The sequence below is a fragment of the Telmatherina bonti genome (assembly GCF_933228915.1).
Source record: "Telmatherina bonti genome assembly, chromosome: 21".
NCBI classification, from domain to species: domain Eukaryota; kingdom Metazoa; phylum Chordata; class Actinopteri; order Atheriniformes; family Telmatherinidae; genus Telmatherina; species Telmatherina bonti.
In genome coordinates, this window is record NC_136630.1 from 16053533 (window position 1) to 16068497 (window position 14965).

Genomic DNA, 14965 nt, shown 5'->3' on the forward strand with positions numbered 1-14965 from the left:
CTTATCCACAGTTGACAGTCAGGCGGCAGCTTTTATTTCTCCGTATGACTGCTTCGGAGTTCTCCTCATTCACTCATTAGTAGTTAAAAGCAGCTGTTATGAGGATGGATGTGGTCATAAACACCATCTCAGATGATCAGTGCTTCATATTAACGGTTTCGTTCAGAGAGCTAAGTGCTGGAGGACTTGGTGAATTGTTGGCTGCACACAAATGGCATCGTATTTCTATGGAGTGTACTCCACCTTGAATTATATTAGCTTGTAAAAGGAGAAAATCAAAATTGTCGTCTGAACTAAATTTATTATTAATGTAAAGTTACAGTCAAAGGGAGACTTTGAAATCTTGCGTAATACAACATGTTTAGTTGTTTTTTTTTTTTTTGTTTTTTTTTAAACTAAAATCTGAAATTCTGCTTAAAATGCTCAAAACTTGAGATACTTTTATTCAATGCTGCTGCTTCAATAACTGTCACCAAATAAAGGAAATATCTTAAAATTGTTCAGTTTAATTTAAAATAATTTTTCAGATTGTTTGCGTGTAGATTTGCCAACTTTTTATAGATCAATAAATAGCATACGTTACTGCACAGTGACCATTCACAGTTCAGCTACATTGCTCTGCTTACCTCCCCATCAGACTCCTGAGGGCTGTAATAGTAGCTGCCATCGTCGTCAACCACAACTTCTCCGTATTCGTCGTAGAGACCAGAGGTGGAGATGAGCTTCCTGCGACTGCCATACTGAGGCAGTTCATACCTGCACAGACACAGAGAAGGAAGAACACGAAGGAGAACACTGAAAAACAAAAAACCAGGCAGTGAAAAGAACAATTTTGTAGCTAATAACTTTTGAAGTTACTTTACTAGAAACAAATGGAAGCTGTGCTCATGTGCAGCCTCGGCCAATCAGAGGTAGATGAGAGCAAAAGCGGTTTCCAAACAGATCTGCGCACTTCCTTACCTGCAGCCACTTATCCGAGCAATAACACACAATGCAACAATGTGGTTCAGTGCAAAATAAGCGATGTTTAATGACTTTCCTAAACGAAGCTGGCCTAATCACAAAAGGAGCATTTTGTTGCCAGGAGACATTCTGTTTGCAGAAAACACTGGAATCGATTTTCTGCCCTTTTGTCTGTCTTTGTTGCCTGTTGCTGGAAATGCTACCCGAGTTTAGTAGCCAGGAAAAGTGTTGTGTATTACCACTTGGGCTCTGTGCCCTGCAGTCAGCAACTCAAACAGCCACCGGGTCAACAAAAAATAAAGGATAAATAAATAAATAAATAAAATTGTATCCTTCTGAATGGTTTTCTGAAAACAATACGTCTCAGTGTTATTAGAGAAACCAGTCTGCTGCGTGTCCTTTACCGGAGTTGCACTGAGAAGTTGCCTTCAGTAATTATTCTGCCTACAATAAGCTGGTGGTAGAAGTTGCCTCTATTACATAAAGTGGACAAGTAATAAACAAATGGATGGGCTGCATGATGGACGAGGGTGAAAGAAGCAGGAGGCAGAGAAAATAAAAAGAGTGAGAGAAAAGAAGACAGAATGGCGGAGAAAGGAAGGAATCAAAGCAAAAAGACCCAACAATACATAAATGTCACTTTCATAAACCTTATAGCTTAATAACCACCTATATAACTTAACCCCTTATATCCCATAACCCCTAATATACCTCTGCAAGCTGATGTGCTGCCTTAACCCTCCACTACCCCCTGATAATAACAATTTTAATTCATTACCCTCCAGATTCAACCTGCAGACATAAAATTAATAAAATTATTTATAAGACTGTCTCTCTGTCCCTCTTTTACCTTTTCTTTGCTCCGCCTTCATGCCGCCTCATATCACCACTAGAGGGCGGTAATAACATAAGAATCACTTCATGCATATCAAAGTTTGTATGATCTTTGGTATTAACATGGTGTTTTAGATTTCCCCGAACAAAATCTCGAGTTTTCTAACAAAGTTGGGTGATGTAAAGCAAAATTTTCTAACAGGTTACTAGTCTTCAGCCAGATGGAGCCCAGCTGGTGATTTTTAGCTCATAAAACATGCATCATAACTGCTCAGGTGATGAGTTGCTCCAAGAAAAAGATTTTTTATTTTTTATTTTTTATTTTTAGACTAACACTAATTTGACCTGCTATGGTTAGGACCAAGTCATTTCCAGCTCTGTGTATGTTAAGCCAAGCTTACTGGCTGCCTGTTATCGCTTTAACCAGCCTGATCAGCCTTTTCACTTTAAGCAAAATGAACAGATTAAAAAAAAAAAAAAAAAAAAAAGCTTCAAGATAAAATGCGGGTCTTCAGAATCTGTAGTGATAAATTGTACAGTTGTGACACCAAGGCTATCATGCACTGTCCACTGTTGCGTCATACATGCTCAGGATGGGGGATTGGATCAAAGTCAAGACACAATTCAGTCTGTTGGTTTTCACTTAACTAGACTTTTTGTAATGAATTGATGAATGGGTGTGTCTGTCCCCAGGTGACATTGTTTCGAAGTGGCACTATACAAATAAATCTGAATGGAATTTAATCATTTATCATTTTTTGCAGAAGATGTTCAAAAATTTCTCTTGCAAATAATACACAAAAGCAGACACTCAACAATATTAGTCAAACATGCAAAGACCACCCATTTGAATTCAGAAGGATCTCAATTTATTGAAAATCAGAAAAGAGAAAAAACAAACAAAGAAACAACAACACAACCCACATCATGCTTATGTTCTTTTCTGGAATAATGGGAAAAAAAAAATGGCAGAAAGGAAGAGAGGATCAGGCTAGAACAGAGCGCTGGGTGCTGGTTCAGGCTGAAGCCAAGAAAATGTTTCCTTTTAGGTCAGTTAGCCTGTTTAAGTCCAGGTCAAATTTATATATACAAACCATGTCATGCATGAGACAACACAAAGTTTTTTAACAAAAATGAAAACAGAGCATGCACTTGAAGATTGATGCACATGTATGAAAGTTCAAATGCATAATATAAAATTACTAAACAATCCCTTCACGCAACATACTGTTGTCAGTAAATATCTTTATCTATCTACAGTATCTATCTATCTATCTATCTATCTATCTATCTATCTATCTATCTATCTATCTATCTCCTTTGAAATCATTTAGGCTTCAAATCTGTTTCAAACTAAACATAACCACTGAGTAAAAAGTATTTTGAGGAGACGCTACGATAACATACTGTCTCACCTTCATTGAAAACTTCCGAAAATGAAAATTTTTGCTTAAATTTAGCCTATTTGGTAACTTAAATGTGGTTTTTCAGCTGCCTTTGTGTGTGTGTTTTAATTTTTGCTCGAGCATCACATCTTACAACACATACTTATTTCCTGCATTTGTAGATGCTGAATTATAAATCATGCCCCAAAAGCAGAGAAAATCTCAGTTTGGTGTCATCTAAATGGTCAAAGGCTTGTGATCTCTGACTCCTGAGTTTCTAAATATCTATATTTATTTGATTTGAAATTATTTTATCAAGATTGATATGATTACATAAGTAAATATATATATATATAAATATGGAACGTCATGTCTGTTGATTAGAAATATATTAACAAAAAATCTTCTGTTCCCCGTATAGTATCAGGCTACCTGCTCTATTCATTTCCTTAAACACATGAACATATGAGATGTCTCCTTACAAAGCCTGATTTCCTGATCCTGTATGCACAGAGTGAGTTTGAGCATGTTGCTCTAAGCCACCAGCATCTGGCCTATTGTCTGCTTCCACGGCTGGGTGCCTGATTAGATGCTACATTGCTGCAAATCTAAGCAGAGAGAATTAGCTCAGTGTGTGTGGTAGAGTAAGTATGTGTGTGGAAGAACAAGCGACAGAGCATTTGAGTGATCGTGTGACTGAATGAATGAGTTTGCCACAGGAGACGTTGACTGTGTGTGTGTGTGTGTGTGTGTGTACTTTCTACTGTGCATTTCTCTATCAGTTTATGTTAGCTGTGTTTGGAAGGATCAAATCAAGTTCCTGGGAGTCTGAAGCTAGAATCTTTTTTAAAAACAAAGCAAAAAAACCCCCACACGTTTCACTTATGGCAGGCAGTTTGCATAATAACACACACACACACACACACACATACAACTTCAAGAAAGTACACACTTACACAGTAATAGAGGCTCAAACACAAACACACACACACATCTAATCACATCCTGCAGCTCAAAAATGGAGTGAGGCTGGCATAAGGCATGTGCTGTTATAGACAGCACCTCGTAGCTGATGCAATCAGCTTGATGTTTGAGCAGCCTTTGTGTGGCTGACATGAGACTCAGTTGCACAAATGGCTGACAGTAAGAAGCATTATTGTATTGTAAGTATTGTCTGTCGCTGGTATTGATGAAAGGTCAGACATGAAACATTGGTAGTTGGCCTTTATTTACTATCACTGTCATTGTGAATTCAAAAGTTGATTATAAAGTACGCACACTGGTACAACCCAAGAACTACACCTGTAACTACACAGTAGCAAAAGGTGCCAGATGGCTAAGATATGTTAGAATCAGTCACTATGCCAATGAATGAATTGTGCACATGTGCAGTGTGATCAGATTGGTACGTGGTATGTCGTCTACCTTGGCTTGTTAACTACATTCCAATTTTAGTAAAAGTGACCTTTCTACCATGTAAAAAAATCTGCCTTTAAAGGTCATGTATTTCTATCTTTTTTTTTTTTTTTTTTTGCATACCTTGTGTCTCCTCTCATCCTCAGAGAGGAACAAGGCCACATGGACCAGAGAGGGGCTGCGATTTGGCTAAGGTCTTTTCAACTGCGCATTTTGTACACATTCAGCTCTTTGACTGCAAGAACAAACTATTCACTTATACTTTAACTTATTTCATTCGTGCCACTTTCAAGTAAACTCATACTCTTTCATGGAAATATATGTTACAAAAGTTACTGATTAAATCTTATATATTTTATGAAACACAAAAGCAGAAAATATAATAAATAAACAAACACAAGGAAGCATTTAGAGTTTTGACCCCAAAATACCCCCCTTTCACAGTGCATCTCAAGCTGTTGCAAGAGGGAATGTACTAACCCGTGATCATAGTTGTAGTAGTCTTGTGTGTAGTAGTCCTGACCAGGGTCGATGCCAGATTCCATTGACAACTCCTGTTAGATTGAATGACCATTATTAGTAGCTTTCCACACATATACAGTGCCGAGACACTTGACTATTTGGACAAAAATGACACTGGGAGCGACAAGCCCGCACTTTGGCGGGAAACACCACAAGAAGGAAGTTAAGATGTTTCCAGAAAAAAAACTATAAGAGTGACAAAGTACCTCTGGTCTGAGGAGAGAGGGTCGGAGAAGTTGCTGTGTCTGCCAGAGGGGAAGAGAAGAAAAGAAGCGAATGAAAAGAGAAAAGTTCACACCAGCGAAATGTTCCCTGTGCCTCTGGCAGGAGGATCGATCCATCCCCATGCTTGTTTTTGTAATTTCCTGTTTTTCTTTTTTCCTCCAAACACACCTTTGCTGAGTGTAGTTGAAAAGTTTTATTCTGACTTTTTCAGCCCAGAGGGCACGCTTAGCAAATGCATCAGGCTTGATGCTAAATCTTCTCCTGATTACTTTTTCTAAACATGTTTGTGATGATTTCACTGAACCAGTAGAACAGTGTCCCACCACCCCAGTCTGGGGTGTCACATCTTTGTGATGGTTGTTTCCAATCAGATTAGATGCTTTATTGGCTTTTGCAGAATCACTATGAGCAGTTCTCTGAAAGATGTTTTGCTCTGCCAAATTTCAACTATACTTTTAAATGTTCCTTAATGTTAATGTAAAATGACCATGAACAGCCAAGGAAATGAAGAGCTGAAAACATTTTGCCATCTTTTTAAAGTGTTCTCCTTCTTGTTAGGATCCTAACATGGTTTCATAGTGCTGATTTGTTAGAGCAAAATTTAAGAGTGCAAGTATTTACAAGATTATTAAGCTGTGCTGTACTCATAATGTACTAACATGTACTTAAAATGAGCTGATTGATCCCCAGCAGCCTAATCAAGCCTATTTAAGGTCTGAGCTAATAATTCATATTATCAGATATGAATTTTCTTTGGCATTTACTCTTGTGTGCATCGCCCCACATACATTTGTATATGCACATATTTATGGATTGTTCTTAATGGAAGAGTGTATTGCCATAAATATATACAATTTTAATTGTACTGAAAAAGAATCAGAAAGAGAACAGGAAAGGAGGATCAAGTAAAATAAATAAATACATGTATATAACTGCAACAGGTGCAAAAACAAAACACTGACCTCATGTTGTCCATATCCTCGCCTAGAAAATGAAGAGAAACAAACTATTAGTCCATTGTCTCCAAAAACACTTGGGGTTTTAACATTAAAAGGCTTGATGTGGCACTGAGACTTGTTTACTTCAGGGTCAGTGTCTTACTGTGCACTTCCTAATTGCAGCAGAAATGGGATGCTTAAATAGAAACTCAAATGTAACTGGCTTGATGGTATTTAGAGAATGAGATGTACACAAAAGTTGGTGTTGTGGTGTAAGAAGAAGCCTGAAGGCTTCTGGTTGTAATATGGGCTGAGGCCTGTGTGGAGTTTGCTTGTTCTCTCAGCGTATTCCTGCTTCCTTCCACAGTTCAGCAATTATGTTAATTGGTGATTCTAAATTGACACTAATAGACTCTAAATGGAGCTTGCATGGCTGTTTGTCTCTGTGTTAGCCCTGTGATGGACTGCCAACACGTCTTGGATGTTTGCTCCTCACTTGTAGGCAGCAGGCAAAAGGCATCTCTGTAACCCGACAAGAAAGTTATTCTCATATCCATATGTTCAAGATTTAAAGCAGTACCTTAAAGGATGTTTTAAATCTTTGACAGAAATGCCATCAAATTAACTGGAATATCTGGAATTTCAGCATCTCATATCTTGGCTGAAAGAAAAACAAAAAATAAAACCTATCCTTGTTTTCCATTACTTTCAGTCAACCAACGTTTTATTGGTATCACTATATATGCTATTGATCAGAAACAGACCTAACTCTGCAAATTAAGCAAAGTTATAACAACAAATGCAGAAAAAGGAAAACTGGGAAAAACAAAACAAAAAACCAAATAACCTCTTTTTCCATGCATCCTAAGTCTGGGAATGCAGAAAGTACTGTGGTGTGAAGCAGAGGTAATGAGCTGCTAAAATGAAGACATATCGCAGAACCATAAATGCAGACTTTTGGAGGACACGTCGGACTCTTCCTTCTGTTGTTTGAATTCATACAGTTAAGCACACGCACGCACACACACACACACACACACACACACACACACACACACACACACACACACACACACACACACACACACACACACACACACACACACACATTATTCAACCAGTTGGGCATTTTATTAATCAATTTCAGTAATTCAGATGAGAATGCTACTCTGCCTAATGCACACACACACACACACACACACACACACACACACACACACGCTCCAAGGACAAATCGTAGGCATTTTTTCAGCATCAAAATACACCATAAAATAAGTGTGTGTTGCAAAAGGATGAGATATCAGTGATATAAAAGTAAAGAAGGCTTGATGAGGAGGTGATTGCTGATGAATATATTAGGACAAACAGACAGGTTGAATGTGTAAATGAAAAGAAAGATTAAGAGTCGAGATGAAAAGCATGGCTTTGGGATAATTTACATGTGGAGTTTAAATGACTGAATGGAAGTGTGTGTGTGAGTATGTGTGTGCTACCGAGATATTAGCTGCAGCAGTTTGTGCAGGGTACCGCATGTAATGTAATCGGCGTTCGTGTGTCAGTGTGAGAAGATAAGTCTATCTTTGTGACCTTGTTGCTCTGGCAGACACATTATGAGGTTCCTTCATGACAAAGGCGCAGACATCTATCTTAATCTACAATACACACAAATGACATGACTAAATCTCACTCCTTGTGTCCTCTTCACCTTGTCTTGAAGTGTGTATGAGAAAGAAAAGAATAAAAATATTTGACCTTAAAGAGCTGACTTTGACAGCTCCGTCTTTCACACTCTTCTTGATTATCTCTTTACTTTATCACTCTATCCGCTCCATTTTTAATAAAGCTAGTCACCTTTTAAAATCTTCTTCTCACCTGTTTCACCTCATTCTGTCTACATCAGACATCCTTTTCTCTCTCAGGCTTTGGGATTTTTTTTGATTGAAGCTGGATAGACTAAAATGAATTTAAAACAAAGAAATAATGAAGATATAACCAGAGCTGTTCATACTTTTAGAAAAGGTTCTTATGAGAAAAGAAAACCGAACAACGCAGACTCAACCAGGAAACCTCAGTCCAAGTGCATAAATTGTAAGATTAAACAATTTCTGAAATGACAATCGCAAGAGAGTCCCGTGTGCAAGACAATTAGATGCCTCTTTTACCAGTGTTAAACTTCAATGTGAGTTCATTACTTATTGGTATTTTCACACAAAAACACGCAATGTAGTATCTGTAAAATGTGAGCTGATGCACTTTCTACATTTTGTCAGGATCAGATAAGAATAACAAAACAAACACAAAGAAATTGTTCAATAAACCAAAGGTTTTAAATTGAACCTTTAAGTCAGTCATTATAAAGAGAATTTCCTTTCTGTTTTCTCAATTTAAAGAGGCAGCTTTTTATAGTTGTCATTTTGTGCTGGAATCAGTCTGTGAGCTCCCTCCCGATGGAGCCCGTTCTGACTGACAGCCATTTCTCATGACCCTTCACATTTAGATACACATGACATCAATTTTTTGCTCACTAACTTAACTTATTTAAGTTACCAACTAAACTTTGATTATAAAGGGGGAGCAGGAATAAATAAGCTTGGCTTGATCCTGCTCCTTTTCAGAGTCTATAATAACTGTTACTTTTCTTTAACCTGTTGATTAAATTGTAATTTCAAAATAAAGTCAAAATAAAGAAATATCAATTAATTGATTAATCAAACTTAGTTAATTCCTTTAGTCTCATTATTCATCACAGCAGATTAGAATCATGGTTTCCTTTTTAAAAACAAAACAAAAAAAAACCCTTAAAACTTTTTCAAACTCATATAGTATTTTTGGAGCCCCAGAAGCCGCGCTGTCCGATCTTTAACAAATAGCTGTGATGCTGAAAGGTAATTAGACGAGAAGAAAGAGCTATCACAGTACATGGAAACACTGTCGAAACAAGTATCTCAAACTGTCTTTAAAAAGTTCATTTAACTGCTTTCTCTGCTTCTTCATTTGCTTTTCAGGGTCTACTGCTGTTTCAGCAACAGAGCCTCCCGTGAAAACCTTTCCTGTGTTTTGTGTTCATGTTTCCTGATGTATAATAAAGGCTGAAAAACACTCCATATTCCTGAAGGTGCAAAAGGGAACGACGAGAACAGAAACAACATGACAGAATCTGCCTGTTGGATAATGATGATACATTGTGAATAAAAGTGTGTGTATGTGTAAAGAGATGCAGCAGACTGCGGTTGAAAGCTAATCTTAACATTAAACATTTCCAGCTCAGCTACCTGAAAAAGAAGCACTGCCAGCAATCTGTATAATGCTGACGTGTAGCTGAATTTGTCTTTGCATATTCACACTGCTGTGCATGCAGAGGCTATTCTTTGAATGTTCTTGTGCTTTTTTTTTTTTTTAAATCACATCTTGACAGAACAAGGTTTATAGCTGGATCACGACTTTGTGGAGAAGATAACATGCCGCTCAACTGAAAAAGACACTTGCCCACTGCGTCGTGAAATTACAGTGGGGAAAATCCAGTATTTGAGACAGTGGAAAATCTCATAACATCAAAGTACTGACGATCAGAGTGTTTTATTTGGCTGCATATTGTATGGGATATAACCACAAGTCATTACATCACAACAACTGACAAGTCATTGGAAACAGAGAATATAGATGAGATCATGCAGAAAGTCAACCTTTGTAATAAACACAGCGAACAGAAGCAGAGAGTTTCACTTCAGCCTTTCTACATGTTTAAATGTTTGCTTTAAAAAGAAAAAAACTCAGATTTATGGAAACGGAAATAGTAAGATGATAAAATAGCAGCTTGTAGTTGTTAAAAATCTTCTAAGGAATACCCAAAGGAACTTTTAAAAAGGCTTGAGATATTTCCCTCTCTTTCCAAACTCTTTTTAATACTTATCAAGTTTCACAGAATACAATGAGCCAGTTCCTTGGAGACTTTACCCTGGAGTCCCCAGGACCCACAGTATCTCCTGCTGGTATCAAGATGTCTCTGTATACAACCAACAGCTGTTGTGTCCATTCTTGATATCATAACCATAGTTTTTAATAACTTTTTTGTCAGTTTGTCCACAGAGCCTTCCTAAAAGTGCTTTCAGCTGCCACTTTTCTACTTTGCCTTCTAATAGTTAGAACTGAGTTGGAGTACATGAGTTTGCACAACACAGTAAAAGTCTACAAATTAATAAGCATGATCTGTAGTTTGTGTCATTCAAAATGAGTTTTACTACACAAAAAAACAACAGGCTGCAAAAGTTTGTTATGAAGGCAATATGATCCGTATTAGACGTTATCTCTTGAGCTTGGATGTAACACAAGAAAAATCTACATCATAGTACATCATGGTGTTTTTTATGTTTTTGATCAGCCAAGCTTAAAGAAGACAAAATAAAACCTGCACAAGAAAAGTCAACCAGCTCTGGCACTTAGCTCTTAAAAAGGGATCAAAAACTAAAAATTGGCAAAAATATAATTTAGTAATACAAAACACTGTTTTTTCATTTAATTGAGTTGAAGAAAGAAAAAGAAAACAAACAAATTGGTCCTGGACAAATTAGAGCACTTTTCTGTTGAACAGTGGGACAAAATACCTGTCAACAGGTGCAGAAGTCTGACTGAGAGGAACAGAAAACACCTGACTGTAGCGGAAACATTAAAGGATTGTTCAACTAAATATTAGTTTATGAGTGATGTAATATGTAATAAATTATCCTTTTTGTTTGCTTTAAAAAAAAATGCTATTAAACCAGAGTTAGAAAATAATGTAATGATTTTCATAAAATTTTTGTTTGTTATTATTTTAGTCAATTTCAACTAATTTTACAGGCAGCTGTTTTTTCCCCCTTCTTTAATGAAAGGGTATGAATAAATATGAGCAAAACTGTAGCTTATGTCATTTATGTGCAGAAAGATGTTGAGGTTGTGATGAAGTGCCATAACCCTAACATGAATAGTGAAACAGCTTTAATTCTTATATCACAGACCAGTATATATGATCTCTAGAGATCACAAAAGTTTCATATCAGGGGTGTGAGAAACATTGAATTACCATTTTAATAAAGGAAATTGCTCACGTGACTACCTCTTCATGGGTTTTGAGGCAAATTTCCAAAAAGCAATGCCTGCACCTGCTGTACATTGTCATTACCATGAGAAAAGGTTCCTTTTGACTCCTCCCTGGTGGAAAATGTCTAATCAAACAACACATAGTATCAACTTAAGTTCATTATTGACTTTTCTTCTGTTTTCTAGATTAAACCTTAAGTTATGTATCTGTGTCACTATGAGAGGCATTTGTAAATGAGTGGTGTTCAAGCACCAACGCCACTCCACTGGAACAACAAGTTAGTGAATCTCTGCCGATAAATACATCCAGCACGCTTGAAATGGAGGTTTTCAAAGAAGCTTTGTGATAAATAAAATGTATCAGACTCTAATTTACCAGAACACATTTTATTGAGACAATGTGCAACTTTATATTTCACAAAAAGTGATCTAATATAATCAAAACCAAGAAGAAATAAACTATAGAAAAACCTTATAAAAAATTAAATGCATATCATGAGTATAAATGTCACTATTTATGGGGTTTTTTCTTAACATTTTATTTTTAACCTAACCACATATTAACATGTGTCTGCCAAAAAAAGAACACAAAGATAGTACTTGAACAATGTATGCACTGTAGGTCAAGTGATAAAATGTACAATTAAAAGGATAAAAACATGAATAAATATGGAACAGAAAGGACTGAAGAAAAGAACTGAAACAAAAGACAAATGACTGCTTATAAATAAAAAAAACAGGAGAGACAAGACAATATTGTGGCTGTGTGTTGGTGTCCTTAAATATAGCAACAACATAAAAAACAGCTGTTTTCATTTTAAAGGTACAGAAAGGGGCAAGGAACTGTGTTTGGCAGGACAGAAAAAGAAGTCATGAAGCCTTTTCATTACCTTAGCAGCAAAGTAAGGAAATTTGTGTTGGCCGGATTATGTCTTTGTTTTAACTATTTTCACATTTACTTGTAAATGTTGCCACGTTTAAAAAGAAAATGCATTTGTGGGTTGAGGAGCATAGCTGAGTGTGTTGGACCCCTGAAAAGTTTGCTATTTTTTTTTTTTTTTTCCGCTAAAAGCCTTATTCTGCTGTTGTTTGGTCCTGTTCATTAGATAGTTCAAGTCTAAAGCAACTAGACATGCTGTCAGTTTAACAGCTTAATCAAAAACCCTGTCAGTGCAGCAACCAGCAGTCTTCTCTGCACCTTCTCCCCACTTTCAGTTTCAGAGACCTGGCAATACCGACAGACCACTGGAGTACGTTCCAAGGTCATACCAATGATGCACACTTTAAAAGGGAAATAAATACAGTCTTCAAAAGTTTTTGTTTGTTTTAGTTGCAAAAAGCCTTAACATAAATTTCTTTGCTTTCAGTGCTAAGTTTTAGTTGCCTTCTGGCTCTGACTGTGATGTTCTATGTTTAGGAACGTTTGTGGTGAAAGATGATGAAACAATTTGTCTGTGTGTTGAAAGTCTTCTCGCTATAAACCGCTATAATTCAGGATCTTAAAAATCTTTAAAAAAAATCAGCAGGATTTTCAACAGCATGCATGTCACATGCTAAACTCCCTGATAAGAATGAAACAGCTTATGGAACATCTCCAGCTCAGTGATAGATCCTGGTGATCCTTCAAGCCTCTTGGTAAAACTTCAGTCTTCAAATGTGTCAGCTGAAGAATTTGAAGTTATTTTTATTGGCGAGCACAATTTGAGTTAACATTACCTTGCTGTCATTGAGGAATTATGCAATTAACCTTTAGGCACTGCTTAAATCTTCCAGAGAAGTCAATATTAAACAAATTAGGAATTACTGCAAACACCAGCAGACTGCAGGTGAAAGCTACATCAAGGAAATCTTGAACCACGACAACAGACACCACAAATAGCCTCTGCCTCAGTTCCTAACCAAAGCTTACCTATTTCATATATAATTCAAATCTCCACAAAATTACAATTTATTGCTGGAACATGCTATAGTCAAATGAGCTGTAATGCAAGATTAAAAATTAGAATTATGATTGGTCAGCTTGAATGAAAATGCCACCATTGTCTGTGACTTTTATTACAATGGGAGATGGTGAGTGTTGTTACTCCACAAAGCTAGTTTAATCTGAAACACATTTATAAAAAGGATCAGTTTGTAAGAAAGATATATTTTAAAAACTAAACTTAGCCAAAGTGCTTTTGGTACCTAAAGCCTGAAATAAACTAGTAAAACCTTGCTGTAAAATAAAAAGAACAAGAGGGAATTCATGCTTTCGTATTTGTGTCCGCAAAAATCCATGCTTCATTTCCATGCCTGTTTTATAAGGGGTGGGGCGTTAAAGTGTTGATTATGATAGTTACAGAAAAACACGCATTTATTAGCAGTCTGCAACTTCCAACGTAGCTACATTGGCGCTACATTTAGCAAGCTTTAGACCCTTCCATCGACATAATTTAAAAATGCAAATAGTGAAAAATCTAGTCACATTTTCTAGAGTTATTGGAGAGTTTTGGGAACTGATCTAAAAGCATTTATAGTTTACTTTTAATAAACTATTTCTCTTGTTGTAGACATTCTTCTTCTATTCATGCAGAAAACATTTTTTTTTTTTTGTACGTAATAGACTGACACTTTGAGGAAGAAATGGAACCATATGTACAAAAACAGAGCTGTGGCCTCCAGTGTGGAGCTTAATATACTCATAAAAACATTGCCTGTGGGCTTCATGCCACTAATCACTTTGATCGCACAAGATAACAGGAAAAACAAAGTAGTTGCATATTAATATAGTCCCTGGAAGACAGGTTTGAAAAAGATACACAGTACACCACTCATAATGATGACAAAGACAGATAAAAGCCTACAGATAAAAACAGACCAAGTACTGTACATAATTGAGTCCAACATAAAGTCTTATTGCATCAGAGATCTATTCAATGCTACAGTGAATACTGATCAAAAAAGAAATGAAAAGTCAATGTGGCAGTGATCACGTAATGGTGGTAGAAGCTCTGCAGCAGAAACTCGATCAAAGTTATCCCTCAGAGGAAAATAAAAAAGGATCCCTTTCCAGCAGTCCAAGTTGGCAAATTTGACTATCCTTTCTTCTCACTTCTTCACTCCGCTCTTCTACACCCCTTTTTTGTTTGTATTCAATGTGTTTAGAAGTTCAGAAGGAGTGCAAGAGTCAGTCAGCTGGTCAGCATCTCTCTGTGGCCCCTGTCGAATTTAATTGAAAATGCCACAAACTGGAGCTCACTGGTTTAAACTGGTCAGTAATTTTTGCACAAACAATGTGCAAAGTTAATCATCTGTAGCTCTCCTCTCATTTTCTGTTCATATCAAGTTCCGCCAAGTGGGAGAAGAGGGTTTTAATTCTTATGCGCACAGTTTTATGTTGAACTGAATTCTCTTTTTTTCCAGGACGTCTTGTTAAGAAGAGCACAACAGTACTGAGGTAAAAACTTACAATTCATTTCACCGCTGAGCTACTTTAATTAGTCCCTTGACAGCTCATCAGCAGTTCGACTCGATGAGGCGTTCTTTAAGTGGGAGCGAAGGCTAGAGCAATGTGGACTGGGAGGGAAATCGCTTCTCAAGCTCTTCCACAATAGAGTTCATGTTCGG

General features: G+C 36.8%; 1 protein-coding gene across 1 annotated transcript in view; it reads right to left on the reverse strand.

Moving 5' to 3' along the window:
- LOC306771372 (protocadherin-15-like) overlaps positions 1-14965 on the reverse strand; it is a gene marked incomplete at both ends in the record, with an annotated part of 199731 nt that overhangs the window by 5951 nt on the left and 178815 nt on the right. Inside the window, 3 exons of the mRNA XM_079260539.1 lie at positions 627-756; positions 5079-5152; positions 5327-5365. Of these exons, the coding sequence (XP_079116665.1) occupies positions 627-756; positions 5079-5152; positions 5327-5365 (243 nt within the window). The remainder of the gene's footprint in view (positions 1-626; positions 757-5078; positions 5153-5326; positions 5366-14965) is intronic.